Here is a 26,926-nt window from a genome sequence, read left to right on the forward strand (position 1 = left end):
AATTTCCCTGCAAATTAAGTTATTTGATCACCATCAAATTCCTGGCATATATCACATCCTGTACCCTCAAGGGGGCGTACAAGATGTGATAGTGCTTACATCACCACTAACTTGACAGTTAACATCAATCTGTTACCTGTCAAGACTCTAACATTATCAGATCTTATATTTCTTTATTCTAAGGCACCTTTTACTGTATCAATCCACCTATATCTTGGTCTTTTTTTTTCATACCAACCTGGCAAGAAAGAACACTTGTTTTGCTAACCTGTCCTCTCCCATTCTGTTTAAGTGACCATATCATCTTTGTTGCTTCTGTTGTCTGTTTCTATATTTAATTTACCGTCTTCACTAATGAGCTTTTCTAACACATTCCTGGATACTAATAATGTCAAGTTCTTTCCTAATATCCTCTTTTTTAATATGATATTGCCATTAATGTCATCTGTTCATGCCCCTAATCTTTCTCAGGATTCTCATATCTGCGGTCTTTGGTCCAGAGATTGTTTTATTTCTAACCTAGCTCTCAGATCCATAAGTTAAAATTGGTTTGAACACTGTCTTGTATACAGCTAATTTAGTGTTTTGGTTAATTTCTCTCTTATTCCATATAAATTTATTCAGTTGACTTCCTACCATACCATCTTTGTTGCTTCTGTTGTCTGTTTCTATATTTAGTCTTCACTAAAAATCATGCTTAAGGCTGAAATGTTTTACTTGTTCTATAGGTTCTTCATTCACAATGCAGTTGATATTTTCAATGCTTCTGCCTATTTTCATTGTCTTTTTATTGCTGACCTTCATAACCATATCTGTACAACAGTTATTCAATTTAGTCAGGGAATCTTGCAGACTTGTACTGGATTTATATCAGTTTAGCAATAGTGCCAGTTGAGATATCAGCACATGTGATACAGGAATGTTCAGTTTAAATGGCTTGGTCCTTGACATGTTTGTATAACTTGAGTTTCATCTCAGGTAAGATCCCATAGGAATATCTCTGATGGTTCCATTGTCCAAGGTGGTGTGAAACCTGTGTGTGTAAAGTACTTATCAGTGTCTGGCATGGTGGTGAAGATTTTAGAGAAGTTGGTAAGAACTCACATACAGAAATAGGTTTAACAGATAAGCTATACTTTGCAAAGAACCTTTAGTGACCTCCCTTTAGTGAACCATTTGTTCACTAAAGGGAGGTCATGCTTTAGCAATTTGATCATATTTTATAATAATGTTACTGCTGATTGGATAAAGGGGCTAATACACTGTGGTACTGTTAGATTTTGCTGAGGCTTTTGATAGGAGACCATATGAAAGGCTGTTGCATAAAATATAAACTCATTACTTGAATGAGTAGGTGGCTGACAGTTATCAGAAAGTGATATGTGGTGGGTATGAATCTACCATATTTAAGGTAGATTCATCACCTTACATCCAAAATACATTCATAGTATTTTGGATATAAGGTGACCAGTGGTGTTTTCCAGGGATCATTCCTATTCAGTCTATACGTTAATGTTGGGTTTATTTCTTTATCTGCAGTGTTATTGAAATCATTTATGATTGCAATTGATTTTGCATTATAAAAGGATTTATTTCAAGAGTTAGGGTATGTGGTGTGGATAAAAGTCCTACCTTCCATGCAGACAGTGCCTCCAGTCTCTACTCATCTATTATATGTTCTTGACTATTTCTGACCACTTACTCTGTCTTGACTTGATAAAGTGAGTGACATCTGGGTTATTCACTAGCTTGTTGGAAGCCTGTTGATTCATTGTATTCAGTTCAATACAATATAGCAAATTTGCCTATATCCTTAAGGGACAAACACTGGTTATTCCTGTGATTAAATATTAATGTTTTTAGATGTACCTTAGAGAAGATCTTCGTGTTCTTGATTTGTTGAATTTTAAATTTTTGGGAGATAATTTTAGTAAATAATGTTGGTTAGATATAAACTCTTCAAAGGATAATAAATTACAAGAGGAAATGAACTCACAAGAATAATAATTTACAAGTGGAAATTTAAAAGCTTAAAGTAGTTTAAAAAAAAAAAATCTTACCAGAAGGGAATAAAATAAAGATAAGAATATATGGAAAATTCAAAAAAAAAAAAAAAACCCAGAGGAATGCATACTGTTGTGAAATAATGAACAAACAAAAAAATATTAAAATTACAGTGTATGGGCCGTTTTGACTGGGAGTCATCTTCAGAAGAGTGAGGGAACTAATGAAAAGTGAGGTTTGTACTAAGTTGACTTGTATGGTTGCATCGAATTTTTTAGTGGTTGCTCATTGGTGGAAATCTTTCATTTATTTATAAATATACAGTGGAGCTTCCAGTTCTCGAAGATCACATAGGGATCTTGGATGGGTGTTTATGGAATTGCTATCACATCTTGTAACTATGGTTTCTGAAATTCATGGCATGGTTTTGGTTATTTTGAAGGCTAAGTTTGGTAGTTTTTTCAATTTAGGGAATGCATTTCTATTCAAACATGTGGATCACTATTTCAGTTTTTACCAGTATTTGATGTTTTATTCTTTAGATTCTTGTTGTTCTTATTGCTTAAATATTTGAAAATGGGTACATTACAACCATGAAAATGTTCTTGTAGTCGTGACCTTAGCAGTCTGATCACTTCTATGGTCATTTAACACTTTATAAGTATTTTGGATATATGGTAGTTTTGTTATTTTGTGTTGGACAATTTTATTTAGTTGTAGGACTAGTTAATCGATTTTTGACTGTTTGGTTTGTGTAGTTTATTAAATGCATAGGATAATTTTGGTTTTTTGAAAATCTGTGTTAATTTTTTTAATTTATTTATTCAGGTAACTATTTTTGGAAGAAAATTTGTGTTTAAAAATTATGAGAGAACTGATTTTTTAATGGAGTATGGATGATAGCAGTTGAAGTGCAGGTAGTTCCTGATGTGTGTGGGTTTATGCAATATTTTTGTGCCTATATAGTCACTGGATCTATTTAATGTTAAGTTTATGGATTTTTCATGTTCTGATTCTATGGTGAATTTTAATCTAATTACTCGTTAAGTGAAATTTGTAAGGTGGTTATACATGTTAGACATACTATACTAAGGTATATCTAAAAACATCTTTCATGTTATCACTTGTTTCAATATTTAGTCACAGGAATAACCAGTGTTTCTACACCAGGGGTGGCCCTTAAGAATATAGGGAAATTTGTTATATTGTATTGATTTGCATTTTAGAGGAGCAACATGACACATTTTCAGAAAGATGGTATTATATTTAGGTTGGTCTCATGTATTATCTGATAGCTCCTGTCCATTTACTGCTATACCCCTAAATGGTTTGTGGTTGTTTGTGGTTGTCCTACTCTGCATTTAATATTGTTCAAGAAACTATCACCATTCATAAGAATAGGGGAAAGAAACCAGAAACCAAGGTACCTACTACAACCATGGTAGTGATATGTCTCACATTGGGATCTACTTGGCATTTCTTTCATCTAGGGGAAAGATATGTACCTTTTGGTGATGATACTTTACAGGGTTGCCACACTCCATTTTTCTCCAACCAGGCCTCATTGAAAGGCATTCGGAAGAGCAGATTCTGAGAGACTACATGTTGAGCATTTCATGCCTATTAATGGGCCTGAGTGTGTATCCATATTGGTGTTCCCTGATTAAATGATGTGCCTCCAAGTTGTTAAAGGGATTGGCTGTTGAGGATGTGCAGATATCATAGTGTCCAAAACCTAAGCACGAACACTTTCTGAAGATTACAACTACAAATTCAGGTTAATCAGCTTGTGGCAATTTATATAACTGATGATTTCAAATAGAAAGCTGTACACATTTTTGAATTGTGTGCAAAGGGGTCATATTGTAGCACTCAACAGGATAAAAGGCAAAAGACTGCACTAATTAAATTCTGTTTGAAGGAAGAGCTTTTCGTCAAGGAATAAAGTTACAAACTTGGATGTTTTGTAATGTCTCAAAGACATCACTGGATGATTTCACGCAGGGTAGAATTATTGGAAAGCTTGAAGAAGGCTGCCAAATTACTGATATTGCTGGAGAGCTTGAAATCTCACATAGCATTGTATCTATCCTCTGTACAGCATTTCAAACCAATGGAATGTGTTCTGCACATTTGGTCAGAGGTCGCCCTTACTTGACCATGGAACATGAAGACAGATTTTTTGGTTATAACAGCAAAATGTAATCGACACGCCACAGGCAGTTCAGCTTGCAAGTCAAATCCATTCAAGCACAGGTATGCAGATATCTCGACAAACTGTGGCAAGATGTCTGCAACAAGTAGGCCGATACACCTGAAGGCCTGTAGTCTTGCATCCCTTTATCCACAGTTCATAAAGCATGTTTTTAGTGGTGGTGTATCCATAAAAGTTGGACAACACAATGATGGGCTAATGTAATCTTTACAGATGAGTCGAACACAGTATCATACTGCAATGATACTGTGTTCAGTTGTCCCATTGCACTATAGGCGAAGAAATCATTTTTATGGATGACAGTGCCACACCACATCGTACATGAGCAGTGGAGACCAAGGATATTAATCATATTGTGTGGCCAGCACGCTCCCTAGATCTCAACCCCATAGAACATCTTTAGGATGCAATAGGGAGATGCATTGCTAATTGAAATTCCCCTCCAGAAAACAAACTAGGCCTTATCCATGCTCTGAAGGAGGATTGGGCCAGTTTTTCCCAAGAAGTCCATACTGAAATGTGTCTCTGTATAGTTTTCTGTAAGCAGTGTAGAGTAATTCCTTAACTACATCCTTAGGTAATTTGTAACATTTTGCTAAAAATGTATGAGGTGTGACAATTTAAATCCCAGAATGCACCCGGCATGCCTGCTTTTTTCAATGTTCCATTTTTGGAAACAGGCCTGGAACTCTTTTTCCAGAATATTCTTGAGTTCCTTTATTGCATTATGCTATATATTAGCGATGTCAGAAAATCTTCGGCCTTTTAGCACAGTCTTTAATTTTGGAAACAGCCAGAAATCACATTGAGCTAAGTCAGCGGTAATCAATTTTTTTTTTTTTACCAGAAACTCTCACGATGAGTGCACTGTACCCCGAGGCATTGTCATGATGGATGATTCCCTTGTCAGGCCACAATTCAGGTCTTTTTCTCAGAACAGAATCTCATAATCCTTTCAGCACCTCTAAATAGCATTGTTGGTTGACCCTTTGTACCATTTCAATGAATTCATAGTAGACTGTCCCTTTGTGATCAAAGAAAGACACCAGCATAGTCTTGAACTGCGACTGTGATATGCATGCTTTTTTTTAGATGTGGCAAACTCGGGGGTTTTTCACTGCATGCTTTGGCGTTTTTGTTTCAGGATCGTACTGGAAGCACCAAGTTTCGTCGCCCATAATTACTCTTGGAAACGTGCTTATTTGCAGAAAGATCAGTTACAACTTGAAGTCACCACTTCTTCTGTTTGTCTGCCATGATCTGAGGCACAAACTTTGCAAAAATCTTTTGCATACCCAATTCTTTAGTTAAAATTACCCTGACTGTTTCTAAATTCATTTGCAATTCAACAGCCACGCAAAATTTGATGTTACACGCTGTTCCAAATTTCGATCACACATTTTTATGCCAAAGTTTACACATAGATCTCTCTCTTGTTTTTGCAATACCCAGCTAGCAAATGGCTCTGTGGCTTGAGGTTTATGCATGCATTAGCTAAAACGTGTACAAAGACGATTACTCACATGACCCCAACCAAATCACCACATGGGCTACATTGCATGGCCATTCTAGAAATTAAATTTTCAGACCTCCTACTGCAATTTAATTTGTACGAAATTTATAACACATTTTTTGTCTAATATAATTTATTAGTATGCTGGCAGAAATTTATGTCCATATTGGTTGTAGTCATGAACATTTTTTCATATACAGGCAAACATGTAGTTCGTGTTTAGCTTTTGAACACTATGTAATATGTTCTTAATTAGATAGAGCCTCAATAGTGACAATGTCCATTGGTTGTAAATACCTTGGTTCAGATCTCATCTGGTACATGAAGAACCTTTAAGGACTTTAAACGGACCGTCACTTACCCTGTCTCGTGCAGGCAGAAGGGTTTCATCCTGAAAGCTCTGGTTTTTCGTCCTGAAAACTTGTCTGAAGATGCATACAATTGACAGATATAGTGGACTATCTGAATAAGATTAACACGTTGACCGCCGTATGAATCAAATACGATTCACACTACATTTGTTCAATGCGTTGCGTGAATCATATTTGATTCGCATAAAGATTTTTCTTTCAGGCCGTGTAGTTCACCCGTGATTCGTATCTAAATGAAATGCTTATGGGTAATGGAAATGTGGGGCCTGGTAAACAGGCTTATATGGTTAGCACAGTAGAATTTCAACTACACGACCTATTATAGGGGTTTTATTTTTACCTGATTTAGGCCAATTTCTAATGTTGAATAAAACAATAACAATGGTGCTAAATATTTATTTATAATATATGTCATTAGAAATGTTACAAATCATAAATTTTTCTTCTAAACAATTGAAAAACTAATAAACAAAAAAATGTCAAATAATAGACAAATTGATATGAAAAAAATAATTAGGTGAAATTATTATTAACAATTACAAACTACAGTTATGCACAATAGTAAAACAACGAACACAGTAAAATTTTTTGCACTGAACACATTTCCACCGTGTTTGTGTCGCCTTAGATGTTGCATATTTTCTATCATGTTCTTCGGTTAACTTTTTGTAGCAAGATGTACATCTTCTCCTATTACTGGTACCAACCTCTTCTAAAATATGTTTTTCCTTGTCTGAAGTCGAAGCGACATTATTTTCCTTTGGTGTAATTCCTAATAACTCTTTTGCGATTTTTTCTCTAAATTCTGTGATGCTAATGTTTTTATCAGTAACTCGCTTATATACTATAAAAGCGTTCACCACAGCAGAACCTAAAAGAATTTCAACTGCGAGTTTTCGATACCATTTCACACTTCTTCGAAGACAAGAAGCATAGGCTTTTATCTGATCAGATAGATCAATAAAACTTTTGCTTTTGTTATAGTCCATAATAGCTTCCGGCTTTTGCACTTCATTACCATTTCTTGCTGTAAGGGATTTCATTTTGTTTGTGTGTTTTGTTGATTACATAAGCACTTCACGTTTATCGCACCATTTTATTACCACCACCCCTGTGTCACTTTCTTTACCAATTATTTCACCCTTTTTCAATTTCTTCTGGGTAACATCCTGTGGAATTCCCTTTCGATTTTTTCTCAAAGTGCCTACAAGGTGTGTTTGTCTATTCAAAAGTTTGTGCGCTAATTCAATACTGGTATAATAATTATCTACAAATATTGTGCGTCCATGGTCAAGAAGATTCTCACAAAGTCCCATAACAATTGAAGTTGGAACACTATTAGTAGCATTGGTCTTTTCTGTGCCGCAGTATATCTTGAAATCATATGTATATCCATCTTCAATACACAATTTGAATAGTTTTATGCCAAATTTGTGTCGTTTATTCTTGATGTACTGTCGAAAGGCAATACGACCTCGGAAAGGAACTAAAGTTTCATCAACGCAAATATTACTCGAAGGCGTCATTATTTTCTGGAAATTTTTTCTTATATGATTTATGAGAGGTGTAATTTTATAAAGTCTTTCAGAAGTATTTCCACCCTCGTTGTCTGTGAAGTGCCAGTTACTGAGAAGAAGATCGAACCGATTCCTTGACATAACTTGTTTGATTTCTGTAGAATAGAGGATGTTATTCGACCAATAACACTCTAATTTTGGCATCTGCACTAAACCAAACCAAATTTGCAGACCCAAAAATATCTTCATTTCATTGGGATTTGTGTTTTTCCACTTTCTTATCCTTGCTTTTGGTAAACTTCTCTTACTGAGTTTTTGAAGAGCGTATCTGTTAGTTTCTTGCACCATTAGGTCCAGCAGTCCTTCATCAACAAACATAAAAAAGAAGTCTACAGGCTGTTTATCATGCATTTCTTCAATAACATTTTGTTTTATTCCAAAATTATTATCCACAAACTGAAAATGTTTTAGTTTATCACCTGTAATTTCATTCCATTGTAGGTCGGTTGAATTCACATTTCCAAGTATTTCATCTGAGGAATTTCTTATAACATCATCAATTGTTTGGTCTACAGAATGAGCAGCAGTAAACTGAGATGTACTAGGAGCGAAAACTTCAGTATTACCAGTTGTAGATACTTTTATTCTCTTCCTAGCAATGAGAGAATCAGAATCTGAAGACACAGAACTAAGATCACTTCCGTAGTAACTTTCCGTAGAATATTCATATGGTTCGTCATCAGATAGAACTTCATTTATCAAGGCTTCTAAATGACGTTGCTCTTTTTCGTAGTCTCCCATATTAGGGCAATTTATAACAATATTTATCACTATAACAAATTTATTCCACCGGACAAAACACTCAACACATATAACTGTTCGTAAGCGTCATATATATCCAAGTTTGACCTTGTGTGAAGTGCGAATCACGTGTGCACCGCTCGGCCCAGCAGTAAAAAAATTCTTCTCAGGCCGCGCGGTGCACACGTGATTCGCACTTAAAAAATCTATTTAGCTGCATGAAATAAATAAAAAATCATAAAATATGATTATTTTATGTTACTTTAAGCAAATTGTAAAACAAAAAGAAGTTGGCCTGGGGATCAAAAAATTTTTTAACATTACGGCAGTCAACGTGTTAACCACATTGTTTCTAACAAGCAAAGAAGTTATTTTGCCATTATAGGCTATTGAGTCCAACCATCTCTAATTTGCTGCAGTTGTTAATGGAGTCACTTATACATTTGCCTATGTCTCTGCCTAGACTTACCACACTTTTTTCATTAGCATGTGAGGTAAATATTCATTAGCATGAATATTTTACTTGTCTTTAAATTATTATTACTTCACTTTATTGAGACACCCCCCTCCCCATCTAAGAATTTTTCTCTCTCATGGAAATCAGATTTTCATCTCATGTGGAGAGACTAGTGCAGCTACATTTCTGAAGTTGCAGGAATCATTTCTATACAGTTTCCATTTTGTTTGAAGAAATAAACCATTACATATTGTCACATCTCTGAATCATTATTTCATTTATATACTGAAATGATTCATTTTTTAAGGATCTTACATAGACCAGTATCTTAATTACTGATCTCATCACCATGTTAACACAAGTGGGGTGAATATAATCTAGTAAAATCCAGTGCTCCTAACTCGTTATAATGTTTTGATCTCCAGTTAAGATCACTTTTCTCTTCTTGGGTTGACTTTCAATAACCTGGCACGTAAACATTACATTCATAGCCCCTTCAGCTTCCAAAAACCTTTTTATTTCAAAATACTACTTCTCTCACCCCCATAACATTATAAATTTCAAATTTGCCTGACCTTAGAATATTGTGGGTAGTGGGCACCTGAAACCTCAGTATGAATTCTCACCCATCATTCCCAGGTTCTCTCAACCTGGTGTGTTTCTAGTATTATGATTTTTTTTTTTTACAGGTACTTAAAGGGATGCCATCCATCAATCTATTCATTGGGCATCATCAGATGCCATATGATCGCTCATCACAGAGTGATCATATCGCTAGAGCGATATGATCACTCTGTTCCTTGGTGATGTGCAACACCAATCCTGGCCAGGTAGTAATGTCGTATGCTTTTCTGGAAGTTTCTACTCTCTGAATCACTCCAGACACACAATCTTATTGAAGGTCTATCCCTTCCTCTTTCCAGAAATTTTACCTTCTGTTACTGTTTTGCGAAGTCATCCTTTCAGTGTGTCCAAAGTATGAGATGGTAACAAAAAGTTTTGAGACTAGTCTTGTAACATGCCAACAGATGGCAGCACAAGGCTACAGGGAGCACCCACCTTCATAAGTCAGTGTGCCAAAAGACATCGTCCTGTGTATATCGGGAGCTCTGCAGCTGGTGCTATTCTGACCATGTGTGTTACCACGTCTGCAATTTCATCATGGACAGCAAGTTGGAACAAAGAGCGAATGTGAAATTGTGCATGAAACTGGGCAAATCTGCTTAGTTCCATGCTTGGGTGTACGGGTACGACCCTGAGACGAAGCAACAGTCTTCACAGTGGAGTGCCCATCATCTCCACGACTGAAAAAGGCAAAGCAGGTCTGCAACTCGACCAAGTGCATGCTCATCATCTTTTTCGACATTTGCGGCATTGTGCATCGAGAATATGTCCCCAGGGGCCAGACCATCAATAGCGAGTTCTGCCGCCAGGTTTTAAGTCATTTGAGGGAGGACATTCAGCGAAAGCTACTGGATCTGTGGCATGCGAAAAACTGGATGCTCCACAACCGCAATGCACCCTGTTACAGAGCTCTCCTCAACGTGAGTTTCTCGCCGGAAACAACATGATCTCACTTCCATACCCACCCTACTCGCTAGAGTTGGCTCCTGCAGACTATCGCCCTCTTCCCGAAGATGAAGATCCAGCTCAAAGGTCGCTGTTTTGACACCATTGCAGAGATCTAGCACGAATCGCAGAAGGTGCTTGACACACTCTTCGAAAAGAAGACTTCCAGGACACATTTCCAGAAGTGGCAGGAATGTTGGGAGCACTGTATTGCTATGCAAGGGAACTATTTTGAAGGTGATAGTTTGTAAACGTAGATAAATGAAGTAATTTCTTGTAAACAGAGCTAATCTCGAAACTTTTTGATACCATCTCGTATTTCGGCTTTTTTCTGTCAAAATCCTTAAGGAACTTCAGAACGGATCAGTAGAACTTGATTAGCACCATTCATTTTTCCACATTTCAGTGTACAACAGCTTTCTGTAACATTATAATCCTTACTAGGATTGAGTTGAAGAAAAAGCCTCTGTTCTGACTTTATCTCAGTAACTTTGTCAAGCATCCAATCCTAGTTCTTCCTTGTAATTACAAAGCATCAGCAGCATACCCCAGATTACCTATCAATCTGCCACCTATCCTAATTTCTGTCTTAAACTCATCCATTGCTACACACAATGTCCTCATCATGGATACTAAATAGGTTAGGAGCAAGTAAGCATTCCTGCCAAGCTGAAGTCAATCAGTTAATCCAGTACCTGCTCTTACTGTGGCTTCTTGCTCATTGTAAAAGTTAGTTATCCATTGGTGGCCCTCCACTGAAATTGCTTGCTTCCCCAGGTTTCTTGTAATCACATAAGAAAACAAGCAGCCACTGATCAACATCCATACATAGTTCGACTCCAAATTTATCGAACCAACTGCTGATCTCTGTCTACCTCTTTTCTGTGTAACAACTTTCTCTGTACAGTTTTTCACAATGAACACATCTCCAACTTTTCAAGAAACACATTAGCAGATTGATTCTTTATCTCTAACCACTTTAGCATAACAGGGTTTTGTAATCTTGTGTAGAATATATGTGATTGAGTGAGTAGCGGTTTTTGTAATGTCTAACTGTGCACTGGGGGAAAGCCATTTGAAATTAAATGTATGATTTTCTTCTGTTATCTGTTTTGAAGTTGTGATAGGAATAACACACACACAGACGTGCACGTCTTCGACTGTAATAAAGTCAAAGGACTAGTCTCAGTAGATTGCAGTATGGTGGCTGCTCTTCTAAGCCTGACACCCAAACCAGTACTTAGGTTATCTGTGGAAAATTTGGTGCCCACACATCCCTCCTGAATAGCACGGTGTAGGAAGCAGCAGCTGCATAGTCTCGATGACTACCTTGATGCTTTCCTTCTAGTGGCTTCATTGCCAGAGCAGTTACCATAACAGTATGAAATCAACTTCAGCTAGTGCTGCAGATCATTGCAGTGGCTAGATGAGATTTTAACTTATATACATTCAGTCATCATCCCACATCAATGGCCAAGTCATGCCACACACGAAGCATGACTTGGCCATGCATCTAATTAACCATGGCCTCTTATATAACTTCAGTCCTACCTTTGCAGTGATGGAGTCCAATGAAGGTCTATCTCTGACTTTGATAACAGCAAGTCAGGGCTGCTGCAGATTTGGCCACTTGAACTTGCACCTTTTTTTTTCTGAAATTATTCAATTTGCCAAGCTCATGAATATTGATTCTGTTTTATTCTAGCTTATGTAATATCTTATCTATAATTAGGCTTGGCATTCCAGTCTTGGGTGGAGACAAATCCCCCAAGTCAGAGGTTCCAATGGATTGCATTATGGTGGCTGCTCTTCTAAGCACAGTCCCCAGACCACTACCTAAGTCATCAGAAGATGACTTGGTGATGATTTTTTGTGTGTGTTGGGGTGGGTGGAGTATTTCATATTTCACCGCAAATGGCTTCCAAACTTGATCCTGGAATACATTTTTAAATCTTTCTAGTGATGTTGGAAATGTATTAAAGTAAATTTTAATGCAGAAACATGATACTTGTACAGTTTCACTTGGTTATGCTTCTTTATTCCTTATCCTTAACAAATTCATACTGGAAATTTTTTTTTTTTAATAGTTCATAAGAAGCCTTTAAAGGAAGAAGAAATTTCTGCTATTTGTCAGGATGCACTTCAAGGTCTAGATTACCTTCATTCATTAGGTAGAATTCATAGGGATGTAAAAGCAGGAAATATTCTACTCACTGAAAATGGAACAGTCAAATTAGGTTTGTGCCACTTGTAGAAAGTTTTTTCCTCTTAGTTACAAAATAAATTATACTTCAAGAAATTATATTCTTATTTGATCCTTCAACCAATAGTAAGCAAAATTTGCATGTGAAATATCTTGACAACTAAGTTAATTTATTATATTATATAGTGAAACCAGTGGAGTATTCATAACTTAAACATACACACGCGACCACAGTGCTTAAATTAATGAGTAAATATTTTGTCCTAAAAACTTAGGACATGGTCAGTACAGTAATTTCAAACAATACTAGGAATAACATACAGCTAGAGCGAATGCTGCAGTAGCATGATATAGAATTAAATTAAATTAAAATAACATACATAAATTTATTTTACGCAATTAAGGATGACAATTTCCCAAACTTTAGGGATAGTAAGAACATTATTCCGGCTTAAATTGGGTCTGTGACGTAGGGCTTCAGCACTTTCTTTATATAAATGCTCATGTTTATATAAGGATCTATGTAGGTTTGGTGTTTTTCCACTTGATCCTGGGTTTGGGTTTTCAACTCCGTGTTGTACGAGGGCAGATTTGTGCGGTTTAATAAGAGCCAGAGCACACAGATTTTGCTCCTCCAAAGAATCTTTAAACCAAGAATTGGAAATCGTCAAAAATACAGCCATACTAAATAGATACAATCCAAAAACAACTAAAAAAAAATCATCAGTCACTTCCCCATACATCAACCAGGACAAGAACAAGCCCATAGGATCCCATACCATGTGTCAAAGGCATCTACGAATGTCTGTCAAAATTATGAAGTACAAACTTACTGCTACCTACAAACCAATCAACCAGATCTATAATTTGCTACCTTCTCCTAAAGACAAACTCTCACCTTTGCTACCTGTGTTCACGAAGTTTCATGTTCTTCTAAGATGTTGTACTATGGACAGACAGGGAGATCTATTAGTAAACGCATCTCTGAATATGAAGACCATATCCGTCTTATCAAAGCACACAATACAGAGTCAAAATTCCAAACCATAGGATCCAGTGGAAAAACACCAAACTTCTACATAGATCCTTATATGAACATGAGCATTTATATAAAGAAAGTGCTGAAGCCCTACGTCACAAACCCAATGTAAGCCGGAATGACATCCTTACTATCCCTAAAGTTTGGGAAATTTTAATCCTTAATTGTGTAAAATAAATTTGTATTTTATTTTAATTTAATTCTATATCACACTACTGCATGCATGGTGGGATTCCATTGTAAGCATGCACCCTAACTGTATGTTATTCCTAGTATTGTTTTCAATTACTGTACTGATGAAGTCTTAAGATACTTATGATGAAATATTTCCTCGTTAAATAATTTAAGTATTGTGGGCACATATGTATGTTTAAGTTAACTAAGTTTAAATTATACATATTTGGTCATAAAGTACTTAAAAATATATATATACTTTCTATATACAGAAAACCTACAGATACTGGATGTTATTTACATTATTCTTCCAACCATCATAGATCACAAACACATAGCATCATTCACACAGAGCCAAAAAGTTTATTTCAGATGAAGAAGAGGTACAGTCAGAATTTTCTCAAATTGCTATAACACTATCGCAGAATGGTTTTCCTACAAACATCATCAACAAGTTCCTGTATAAAGACAACCTCCAACAACAAGGAACAGTCAGTCACCCAGTATGCTTCAACAGTAGTCATCCGTTATGTAGATTCAGTCTCTTCAAGATTAGCAAGAATGTTAAAATCTCATAACATCAGAGTGGTATTTAAGCCTACCACTACCATCAGACAAGTATTAAGATCTCCTAAAGACAGTGTACCATTTTTCAAATATCCAGGTGTTTATAGAATTCCATGTACATGCGGCCTTTCATATATTGGGCAAACTTCAAGAAGCCTGGAAATCAGATAGAAGGAGTATGTTGGGGATGTCAATCACAACAGGACAGTCTCCTCAGGCTTAGCACATCGCTTTGCAACTTCCAACCATGCAATTGACTGGGAAAATAGCTCCATGCCATATTTGGATGACGATTACAGTTACAGAATTTTCAAGGAAGTGGCAGTGGTATTAAGAACGGGTAACAACCTCAACAGAAATCAGGGTGCCATACTGAAAGATATATGTAAAAACTTAATCAACTCACTCAGTTTAACGGAATTACAATACGCAAAAAATCATGTAACGTGTGCATACAACACATATCCATGATACTGACTGAAGCTTCTCAATACATGCATGCATTGTCACACATAGTTTCAAACTTTACTGCCTAACAGCAACGTTTCTGTATTCTCTCATATTTTTTGTGTGTACCATTCAGCCTTGACAAAGCTAGAATGTCGTTAGCGAAACTAGTAGGCAGGATTATATTAATAAACTACCGATGGTCTCATAACCACAGAAAGTCTCATTTTAAAGTATTTTATGACCAAATATGTATAATTTAATTTAAATAGACAGATAAAACAAAAAGTATGGTGCAACTTCCAACCATGCAATTGACTGGGAAAATAGCTCCATGCCATATTTGGATGACGATTACAGTTACAGAATTTTCAAGGAAGTGGCAGTGGTATTAAGAACGGGTAACAACCTCAACAGAAATCAGGGTGCCATACTGAAAGATATATGGAAAAACTTAATCAACTCACTCAATTTAACGGAACTACAATACGTGAAAAATCATGTAACGTGTGTGCATACAACACAGTATCCATGATACTGACTGATGCTTCTCAACACATGCATGCATTGTCAGGCATAGTTTCAAACTTAACTGCCTAACAGTTAGCCACATTTCTGTATTCTCTCATTTTTTTGTGTGTACCATTCAGCCTTGACAAAGCTAGACAGTCGCTAGCAAAACTAGTAGGCCGGATTATATTAATAAAGTATCGATGGTCTCATAACCACAAAAAGTCTCACTTATAACTAAGTTTATTGAATGTAGAGGCAGTTTACTTCATATCAGTTGGCTTAGTATCTATCCTGTCATGCAAAGCACTACATTTTGGCTTTTCTATAATACATAGCAACATCCACATCTGAAAGGAAGTGTGCTCTGCATTATAGGAAACTAAGGCAACTGATTGAATTCAACAGCCTCTCTATACAAGTTGCCTAGTTGAAAAGATACTTCACATACCAGGTTTCTTTACTTACACATGGATAATAGATGAAGCAAAAATATAATTTCTTGGCAAGTAAGTTAATTTGTGCCACTTCCATTAGTGCTGTCTTTTTCTCTAAGAAACAATATTACTTGCTTCATTTAAAAATAAATGTTTAATAGTTAATAACTGTTTCACTTTTGGGTATTTCACTACATTAAATTAAAACAGTTCTTTGTGTATGTCTCAGTGTTTGCCATTAGTGAAACTTATTAATTCAATCTCTAGTATGTTGAAAAATTAATTATATACCACAGCATGATTTTACTATTTTTATCTCTATATTACAAAAATTTTGATGACAGTATTCTACTTACAAGGAAAATTTGAAATAGTTATTGCCCTTTAATTGAACTTAGTAAACTTTACCTTTTAATAATTTATTATCTTCTAAATTTAAGGCAAATTATCTTTGCTCATATACATTGAAAATTTTAGCTTGCACTTTCAACCCAGATGGAGAAGCATCTGCTCTTGGCATAGCGAGATCTAGTAATGCTGCTTTTTCCCTTCTGTTATTCTTTCCATTTTTTCTGCAAGTCTTCTGGTCTTTTTTTTTATATTCTGTGGATTGCTATTACATTTGAGGAGACAGCTTGGTATCTATAAGATGTCTCCTTAGAAACAAGAATTTTCTGATCTCTTTATGGTATATAATTGGGAGGGGGTGTGTGGGATATTTAATTTTGAAAGTTTGGAAAAGTAGGAGGACTCATTGAAATAATCAGTTTTCCCTTAAGGTACGAAGAAAATAAGCCAGAAGAATAGCTTTTTTTAGGACCAAAGCTAGATTACCTACTTATCCAGGTATACAATAAAGAAAATTTAAATTGGAATGGAGAATAAATGTTTTCATACCACTTGCTTCACTGATGAGTTCAGTGCACATATTTGATTCACATTAAACATTAATCTGGCAAAAGAAATAAAACTTAAATTAGGAAGACTGATCTGCCACTTTCAACATCGTTATAATAGTATATGTCCGCATGTTTAGCCTAGTGGCTGTGCGCTACACAACCTATGCCTGGGGAAAGAGTGTCCTAGGTTTGATTCCCATCGGTGATGTGAGGAGCTGAAGGATCTTCCTCAGTCATAGCCGCCAAGTTAGCTGGTCTTGAGCGTGGACAGTAGGGTTTTTCATCCCGCAAAGCAGGCAAACCGGCCTCAACACTACAGGACATAAGATACACCGGGACATAGGGCTTGACCACCTTATCCTGTGAACGGTTTGAGGTCCGATGATTAATAAAAAACCGTCGACACCGCAAGGTAAAAGAGAGTAAAAGAAAGATGAAATGATATAATAACATATAATCCTGAGACCAGATGTGTGAGCATTGCACCATGGAAGAAATCAACATTAAGTTGTGATTTGAATTGTCTCGAGCAGTTTCCTGAAGGTGTCACCCCCCCCCCCCCTCACATGATCCACCTGTTCATGATGTAAGGGACTTCCCAGCGATTGTGCTGGCCCTTATTCTTCCTCTTCACTTTTCTTCCTGTATTCTTCATCCTACTTCTCTTGATTCTTTTGTACTGTCACTGCGATCAAATGCCCTACACCACTATGGCTTTTGACCCACTCATGGCCATCTGGAAAGGGGGATCTGGTGGTCTTGCACTTATGGCAAAGATAAGCAGTCCTGGATGGCCAGGCTGGGATCATTTGGCTAGTGGGCTTTTCTGCAAGGATCAATGGTGTTGCAGTAAGTCTGCTATTCCATATCCATGGATGGGGTCCTAGACTTTCTGTAGTTCTGGTATAGCTTAAGGGATATGTGTTCCAATCCAATTCTGAGAGTATTAATTGCCTGTCAGACAGTGAACATCTTATGTGTGGCTCCGTAGTGGGTGGGTGAGCTCTGGCACTGAACAAAACATCCTTTAAACATGACTCCTTCATCTCCAAATTTTTCAGGGGCCTCACAAGGTACCAATCAAGGACAGATACTGTAGATAATAGAAGTGATAAGCAAAAGATGTCACCCTTTGTTTTTCAAAAGAATAATATCAGCAATGCTCACAAAAACTACCGAGAGCAACAACAGTGGGTAGAATACCAGCTATGGTAACACTTCATTAAACTAAATTCTTAATGAGGTGTGATATCAGAATGGGATCTCCCTGACATTCCAGATGAGGTTCATTCTGATAACATTGGGATGGTCACCTGGTTCCAACCAGGAACATCTTTACTTCAAACCATCCAAACACCTCCAACATCTGTAAAAGCAGGTTATTTCAACTGTACTGTTGTTATGCTAACTGTCAGGGAGATCATCTAGCCAACTCTCATGCATGGCAGCAGTGGAAGGAAAAACAGAACAAAACATATTCGAATAAAATAAAAAAAATGGAAGTTAACCATCGCACCTTTCCTGAAATCCTCTTATCCTGAGAAGGTTGCAGAAGGCTGTAACGTGTCTATTCCATCGTTTTGATAATTTTATCATACCTGAATTATGAATCATCATCATCAAATTCCTGATATATACCCTCAAGGGGGTATACAAGATATGATAGTACTACATGAAAAATTACATCATTACTAACTTCTTATCCACAATCTTCCTCCAAATCAGTCTGTTACCTGTCAAGACTCCAACATTATCAGATCTTTTTATTATTATTATTAGTAGTAGTATGTGACACCTCCAGGGAGTCCAAAGACTCATCGAGGAAGAGTGTGCAGGCAACGATTGACTCCTTCCAACTACTAACTGCACTCAAACTTGCTTAACTTTTTGTGAGTGAGCCATTAGTAACAGTGGCTCTACCAATCGACCAACCTTTGCCAGCAAAGGTTGGTCGATCCTATATTTCTATCTTCCAAGGCACTTTTTAGTGTATCAATCCACCTATATCTTGGTCTTCCTCTGGGTCGTTTTCCAGCCAACATGGCAAAGAACACTTGTTTTGCTAATCTTTCCTTTCCCATTCTGTTTAAGTGATCATACCACCACCTGAAACTCCAACATTATCAGATCTTATATTTCTATCTTCTAAGGCACTTTTTATTGTATCAATATACCAATAATTGGGTCTTCCCCTGGGTATTTTTCCTGCCGACCTGGCAGATAACACTTGTTTTGCTAATTTTTCCTCTCCCATTCTGTTTAAGTGATCACACCACCTGAGATTAGCTCTTCTAACACATTCCTGGATGCTGACATGTCAAGTTCTTTCCTAATATTCTCGTTTTTAATATGATATTGCCATTGATGTCCCATCTGTTCATGCATCTAATCTTTCTCAGGACTCTCATATCTGCAGTCTCTAGTCTTTGATCAAGTTTTTTACTTCAAACCTAGCTCGCAGATCCAAAAGTTAAAATTGAATTTAAACCCTGTCTTGTATATAGCTAATTTAGTGTTTTGGCTAATTTCTCTCTCATTTCATATAAATTTATTCGGTTGACTTCCTATCATACCAGATTTGTTGATTCTGTTGTCTATTTCCATATTTAATTTACCATCTTCATTAAAAATCGTGCCTAAGTAGCTGAAATGTTTTCCTTGTTCTATAAGTTCTCCATTCACAATGCAGTTGATATTTTCAATGTTTCTGCCTATTTTCATTGTTTGTCTTTTTAATGCTGACCTTCATATCTATTACAACAGTTATTCAATTTAGTCAGGGAATCTTGCAGACTTGTAGCAGATTTATTTAGAAGTATAACATCATCTGCATAAGCAAAGAGCTGACATTAACATCTACAATTTTGATATCAGGTTTAATACCACTTTCCTTCATAATGTGATCCATATAGATAATTAATAACAGAGGGGATAATGTACATCCTTGTCTGACACCAGATTTAACATTAAACCATCTTCCTGTATTTCCTTCAATTCTAATTACTGACGTACAACTCAAATCAAGATGAAGTACTGCTTGATTTCATGTCCGGTTCACACCATACAAGTGTAGTATTTTGAATATCTTCTTTCTTGGCACCTTGTCATATGCCTTTTTGAGATCTACAAAACTTAAATACAGATCTTTGTTATATTCTCACGATTTCTCATTCAAGAGTGTTCCTGGTAAGATATACTTGCATATATCTTACCAGGAACACTCAGTAGGGAAATACCTCTGCAATTCTCACTTTCAGTTTTATTTCCTTTTTTATATATGGGTACTATGAGAGCTCTACTCCAATCATCGGGAATTCGTCCCTCTGTCCAGGCTTTCTGACCTATGCAGTGCAGCCACTGTAAGACTTTTATGCCTACATACTTGAGCATTTCTGGTCTAATATTATCTACTCCTGCTGCCTTTCCACATTTCAGGCTTTTGATGGCTATTTCAAGTCTAGATATGTGTTCCTGATTGCATGCCTAGTCAGTGCTTTTTACAACTGTGCTGTCAATGATTGTTTCAATTAGCAATTTTTCGAAGTTCTCCTGTTTTCATGTCACCTTTCTCATCTCTAATTCCTTTTACAGTTTTTTTTTTTTTTTAACAGCACTCTTTCCTCTATTTCTGAGCTTCTTATTTGCCAGGAACTTCTGATATGCTTTCTTGTATCTTGTGTGTATTTTGGTTTATATTAAACTAAAGTTTTACTCCAACATGGTAGTTTTCTCCATAATTCATGCCTCTTTAATTTCCTGTTGCCACCATGGAGTTCAATCAGGGTTTTCTTGAAGGCTTGCCACTGAATCTCCAAGGTTTGGTTCCATTTCTCAAACTCTTCCATTTTTTCTTCAGTAATCTTTTGTATATTTTAGTCTATAGTTCACACCTGAGAGCTGCTCAACATTTATTCGCTTTAAAACTTTCTTACATGTTATTCTTTTCAATATGAAATTCAATTTTATCCTGCTAAAGACTAAATAGTGATCACTTCCAATTTCAAGTCCACTGTACACTGTGGTGTCCTGCACCAGGGAGAAAACATCACTATCAACAATAACATAGTCAGTGAGACTTTCTTATTCCTTGCCTCTTCTCTCCATGTGAATTTGTGCATATTTTTATGTTGGAACATGGTGTAGTAATAACCAGTCCATGTCTTGAGCAGAAATTCAAGAAGTATTTGCCATTATTATTAGCAGCTTTGCTCTTTTCTCCAAGAATTTTCCCAAAATATTTTTGTATGTCTGATAACCATTTCCTACTCTGCTATTTAGATCCCCATGACCAAATTTTCATTGTGTTAGTTGCTTTCTCTAAAACCTCAAAAAATTCCTTCACTTCTACCTTAGTAGATCCTTCTGTGGGACTATAGCCACAAATAAGTCTCATTATCCAGTTCCCCCATTCTGATATTTGTCCACATCAGACTTGAGACTCTACTTGAGACTGCCTGCCATTCAAGAAGATTAGCTTTATAATTAGTGTTGAATACTATTGCTGCTCTTTCTTTTTCTTGATTATCATTGCCTGGATATAACATTTTGTATTTATAGCTCAGAAAGATCTCACCAGTTTTTTCCTTTTTTGTTTTCAGTCATCCCTATTATGTTGATCTGGTACTTATCCAATTCCTCAGCTAGCTCCATTTCTTTGCTATTCAGGCTGCTTATGTGTATAGTACCGATCTTGAACTCTGGTGATGTTGAGTTGTGTTGGGTTTTTAGTATTTGTTCCAGCAGCTGATTTTTCGCTGTTTGTCCTGGTTCCCTGGCGAAACAATGGGAGTGTTGTTTAACCGGGCAACTCCCCAGCCTGCATGAAATTAGGTCATGTTGTACTATCATTTTTTATTTTGGTATAAGCCAATAAGAATACAATTTGGTCAGTTCTCCATATTCCTTTAAAGGCTATTTGGAGGTCTCCTCTCAGTTATATAGCTTTAACTCTTAAGCACTGAATTATGAATATCATTATGAATTATTAAATATTGTGAATGCTTCTCTGTGAAGTGCATCTACATGCAATAAGAGCCAACTTGTGAAGAAAATTATGGGAAGGATTTTACTAAAAGAGATAAAATAGCAGATAATCTCACAGAAAAAATGGGTACTCTGTATCTACTGAAAATGAACTACACTCAACAAATATTGACATATCAAATGATATATTGAAAGTTTCCCCAGGCCATCTATACATTTTAAAATCAGTTGATAAAGGTAAGTTCTCAACCTCTCAGAAATTGGACTAGTCTACAAAACAATAGGAAAATAATCTTTTCAGTTAAACTGTTGTGGGATTTACCAAAATATCAATTGCATAATTTTTCTGGTGCAGAAACATTTAAATCCTAGTAAGAATGGAATTTCAGTGTTACTCCTTAGGACAGAAGTGGAGATGGTCCTTCTTGTGGCAGAATAAGCTATCTTTGTGGATAGTTATACTCTTTTCCAGCATGTCCAGCTTAATACTACCCTATAAGTACTAGCAATTTGCTTATATGTGGGATTTCTTATTGCAGTATATATCATTTATTTAGAATTGTGAGTTAAATGAGATTGAACTCTAATCTTATATTGCAGCTGGCTAAGCCCATACTTCTTATGGGTGACTTTAACAGGCACACCACTGCTGGGTTGTGTCAACATGAATTGATGAGGGGATATCACTGAGCAAATACTTGACAATCATGACCTCTCTCTTGTTAATAATTGACTCAGTACATTTGACCCATATGTCTGGCTGCTTGTATTCTGCTGGTTCCCAGCCATTTTTCCATTACTCATATGGGATGTTGAAGAAAGAGACATATGGAAGCGATTAGTTTTGTATTCTTTGCGCTATGTCCTTACAGGGACCATGTTCTCCTACGTGGATGTCCATGTGGAAAATGGACCAGATTGAATGGATACTTTTGCCCGCCTCTCAGTATTTAATGCTGAAGCAGTCAGTCAAATGATGTAGTAAAGTATGCAACAAACTGCATTGTCCAGACAGCAATAGCCTCCATTCCAAGAACATTATCTTGATTTCTGCTCTATTCAAAGCTGGGGAGGAACCTCAAGTGCCAAGTAGCCGAAATGTTGATGATGACACCAATGATGGACTATATTTCATAGATACTTCACCACATCAAATCTAATAGCTTTTAAACATGCTTTGCTCAAGCACATTATGTCAGACATCCGAGTCAAAAACAATCTTCAATACAATATATGTTATCAATTAACCAAACAACCTGTGCAAAAATCGTATGGGATGAAATTCGTATGTCCACCTTGAAACATAATTGATGTGTTGTTGCTGATCCCAAAGCTATTGCAGACTCTTTGGGAGAAAGGTTTGCTGGAATCTCAGCAGCAGCTTCATATCCTCCTGAATTTTTAATATTGAGAAACAAGAGAAACAGCAGCTAAGCTTTTCTACAAATGGGCTAAAGTTGCACAATCAACCATTTATTAAGGAGAAACTAAAAAGATCCCTGTCTCATGCAAATGCAATAGATACTGATGATATTCATTATGAGGTGATAAAACATCTTCCATCATCTTTTGTGGATCTCATTTTCTAACTGTAAAACAGAATACTTACAGAGAAAGAGTTTCTAGATGTTTTGCTTGAGTTGGTTGTCATTGTATCCCAAAACCAGAAAGTATACAACATAGTCGAACAGTTATTGACCTTTCACTCTCTCCAGCTGTCTTTGTAAGATATTGAAGAAAATAGTTAATGCCAGAATTCTCTGGTATTTAGAAAGCAACAAGTTTCTCTCCAATATACAAAATGGCTTTCATAGATGTTCAATGTTGGGCCATTTGGTCCATTCAGAAACATTATAAGAGATGCATTCCTGAAATGATAACATCAAGTTTGAATGTTCTTTGACATGAAAAAGCTTGACACAACCTAGAAACATTGCCTGTTAAAAGACCTCTATAAGCTAGGTCTCATGGGGCATCTTCCTGTTTTTATTTAACAAGCTTTGTCTGTCTTCCAAGTCCAAGTGAGAAGTACATTATCTTTGCCATATCATCCAAAAGAGGATGTTCCCCTCCCCAATACTCTGTCTTACGTGTGACACGCTTTGCTTTCAAAGTTAACTCAATCATTGAAGAGTTCCTCCCACAGGAGGCAATGCCTTATATTATTATTAAGAGAGACCTCCAGGGAGTCAGAGACTCATCGAGGGAGGCCACATACTACACACACCAGCTATCATACTTATCCTTGAATTCATTCACACTGCTTGCACTCACAACATCCAATGGCAATCCATTCCAATCACGCACCACCCTCTGAAAGAAAAGTCTAGCCCTCACACTCTTCTTGGTGGCCTTCTCAACTTCCAAGGATGCCCTCTTGTCCTTTCCCCACCCTCCATAAATTGAAAAATTTCATCAATTGAAATCCTGTATGATTCTTTCAGAAGTTTGTAAGTCTCATCACCCCTCTTTCTCCTGTTTGGTAGTGTCTGCAGTCCAGATTCTCAATCTGTCTTCATAATCAGTATTCCACAATCCTGATATCATTTTTAACACTCTCCTTTGTACTCTCTCCAATATATCAGAATCACAATGGAGACCAGACCTGTGCACAATAGTCCAAGTGAGGTCTTATCAAGGTCTTGTAAAGAGGCAAAATAACATCCTTATCTTTACATGTGAACATTTGTTTCAGCATTGCAATTATCTTTTGAGTTGTATTTGCAATCTTTGCCACATGGCTGCTAAACTCCAACTTCCCATCTATTAACACTCCAAGATCCCTAGCCTCATTAGTTTCTTCTAGCCTAATCCCACCAACATAATACAACATTGGATATCTATCATGCCGAAGTGAATGACTACATTTACTGACATTGAACTGACACCCATTTTCCCATGCCCACAATTCTAGCCTATTCAAATCATTCTGCAAAGACTGCGTATCAGCAGCATTCCTAATTACCCCACCTATCTTTGCATCATCAGCAAATAACTATGTCGCTTGTCAAATCCTTCCCAATATCATTAATGTACAGATTGAATAAAAATGGACCAAGCACTGATCCTTGCGATACACCACTTGTTACTGTAACCCTTGCAGACTCAGATTCCCCCCCCCCCCCCCACACACACCCATACCACTTTTTGACATCTGTCAGTCAGCCATCCTCTTATCCGTGGTAATATTTTATAACCCAAACCCATTTTCTCCAATTTATGCAGCAGTTTGCTATGCGATATTCTGTCAAAAGCCTCAGCAAAATCCAAAAGTATCATGGTGTATCCATTCCCCTTGTCTAATTCAATAGTAACATTGTTATAGAATGAGCAAGTTGCTAAAACATAACCTTACCTTAGTAAACCCATGTAGAGATTCACTGTCAACCCATTTCTGAATGCAGGCCCTAACCAATTTTTCCAGAATCTTCACCACCACTCCTGAGATACTAATTGGTCAATAGTTCGGTACATTGGTCTTTGCACCACCCTTGTGCAATGGAATCACCATACATTCCTGCGGAATCTTTCCTGTTCTGAGACTAATATTAAATATCCTGGTCAAAGGAGTGGCCAGTTCAGCTGAACACTCTTTTAGCACAGGTGCTGATATTCCATCAGTCCCTATTGCTGAATTCTTATTCAGTTTGTGCAACAGCTCTAATACCTCGGCCTCACACACCTGCGTTTCTTCATCTAGTGAAGAGGTAACAGTGAGCTCAATGTTCAAGATTGATAGCTTTTAACAAAATAGGCCCTCATTAACTGACAACCTCTTCTGTATCTGTAACCTTCACACCATCTGTATTTAGAAGAGTTATTCTTTCATATTCATTCTTTCTTTTACTTGCAGCATATCAATAGAAATTTTGTGGGTTGTCTTTAGCACGCAGAGCCAGTTTCTTTTCATAATCAGACTTTGCTTTCCATACAACAGTTGCGACTGTTCTAGTTTGCTGCTCATCATGTTCAATACGGACGTCATCCTTATGCAAACAGTATTCCTTCCACATCGTCCTTTTCTTACGAATCTCTTGCTTAATAAGATTACACATCCATTTGACTCCTACTCTATTTATTCTTCAAACTCTTGGGGCACATTCTGATATTGCATTATTTAAGTATTGTTTAAATTCTTCCCATTCACTGTTGATATTCTTTCCATCCAGCAACTGATCCCATTCTACTGAACTCAGTATACTCCTCAGTTGATCATAATTTCCTGCTTTGTAGTTCAGCATGTAACCTTTTCTGAATGGAACATTCATAAACTTAGTCACTTCCCAAGTGAGTACCGCATGATCACTGTCACCAACTGGAGGCAGAATAGTTACGTCTTTAACTGAAACACCCTCTGACACTATAATCAAATCTAACACTCTTTGACCTCAAGTTCCTTCTGTTACATGCTGCTTTAGGAAATTGTCCCGCAACATCTCAATAAATGCATTTTCATTCTTCTCATGAGATTCTACTGCTACCCAATCAATATTTGGATAATTAAAGTCTCCCATTATGATTATTCTTTTTGCTCTCATCTTTTCTATTTCATAATGCATTTCATTGTCACCATCAACCGATCCACCACTTCACTATGTAATTTGTCTGTAACAACACTTCACTATGTAATTTGTCTTGTTAGATTCCACCTCACACCAGATTTCTTCAAACTTACTGCCACATGAAATATTTTTAGTAGATATGCTACAATCATAGGTCTCAACTCCAACTGGATTTAAATCATCCAATATCATTAGCAGCATCCCCCCTCCTTTCCTATCCACTCTATCTTTCCTAAAAATACTGTACCCATGACACTCGATACCAGTTAGTAGGTCTGATTCTGATAGTCAGCACTAATTCCTACAATCTGAGGTCGCAACATATTGACTAAGGCAACAAATTCTACCCCTTTGTTTCTGATACTCCTAGCATTTGTAATCAGACATAATAATCTACCTGCATGTTCTTTTGTATACTCTTGTTTGCAGTCTACCTGACAGTTGGACAACTTGCAGATCTCTTTTCTTCTCTAATGCCTTACATGTAGACAACTTTCCACACATATGAATGGGTCCAAACCATACGAACACAAACCCAAAATCGTTCTCGCCTCATCAACATTTCCATGACAAAGCCCATTCCCGTCATTAATACAGATTGTCGCCCTCATATTCACATTCACACCATTCCTCCCTTTATAATTTAGTTTCCCCTGAC

General features: G+C 36.7%; 1 protein-coding gene across 4 annotated transcripts in view; it reads left to right on the forward strand.

Annotated features, from left to right (window-relative positions):
* LOC150104464 (serine/threonine-protein kinase Tao-like) overlaps positions 1-26,926 on the forward strand; it is a 713,758-nt gene that overhangs the window by 258,635 nt on the left and 428,197 nt on the right. For all 4 annotated transcript variants that reach the window (XM_090395159.1, XM_090395157.1, XM_090395158.1 and 1 more), the window contains one exon: positions 12,535-12,684. In XM_090395159.1, coding sequence (XP_090251285.1) covers positions 12,535-12,684 — 150 coding nt within the window. The remainder of the gene's footprint in view (positions 1-12,534; positions 12,685-26,926) is intronic.

This window comes from Typopeltis vanoorti, chromosome 7 (assembly GCF_054136105.1).
Source record: "Typopeltis vanoorti isolate ZY-2024b chromosome 7, IOZ_Tvanoo_1.0, whole genome shotgun sequence".
NCBI classification, from domain to species: Eukaryota; Metazoa; Arthropoda; class Arachnida; order Uropygi; family Thelyphonidae; genus Typopeltis; species Typopeltis vanoorti.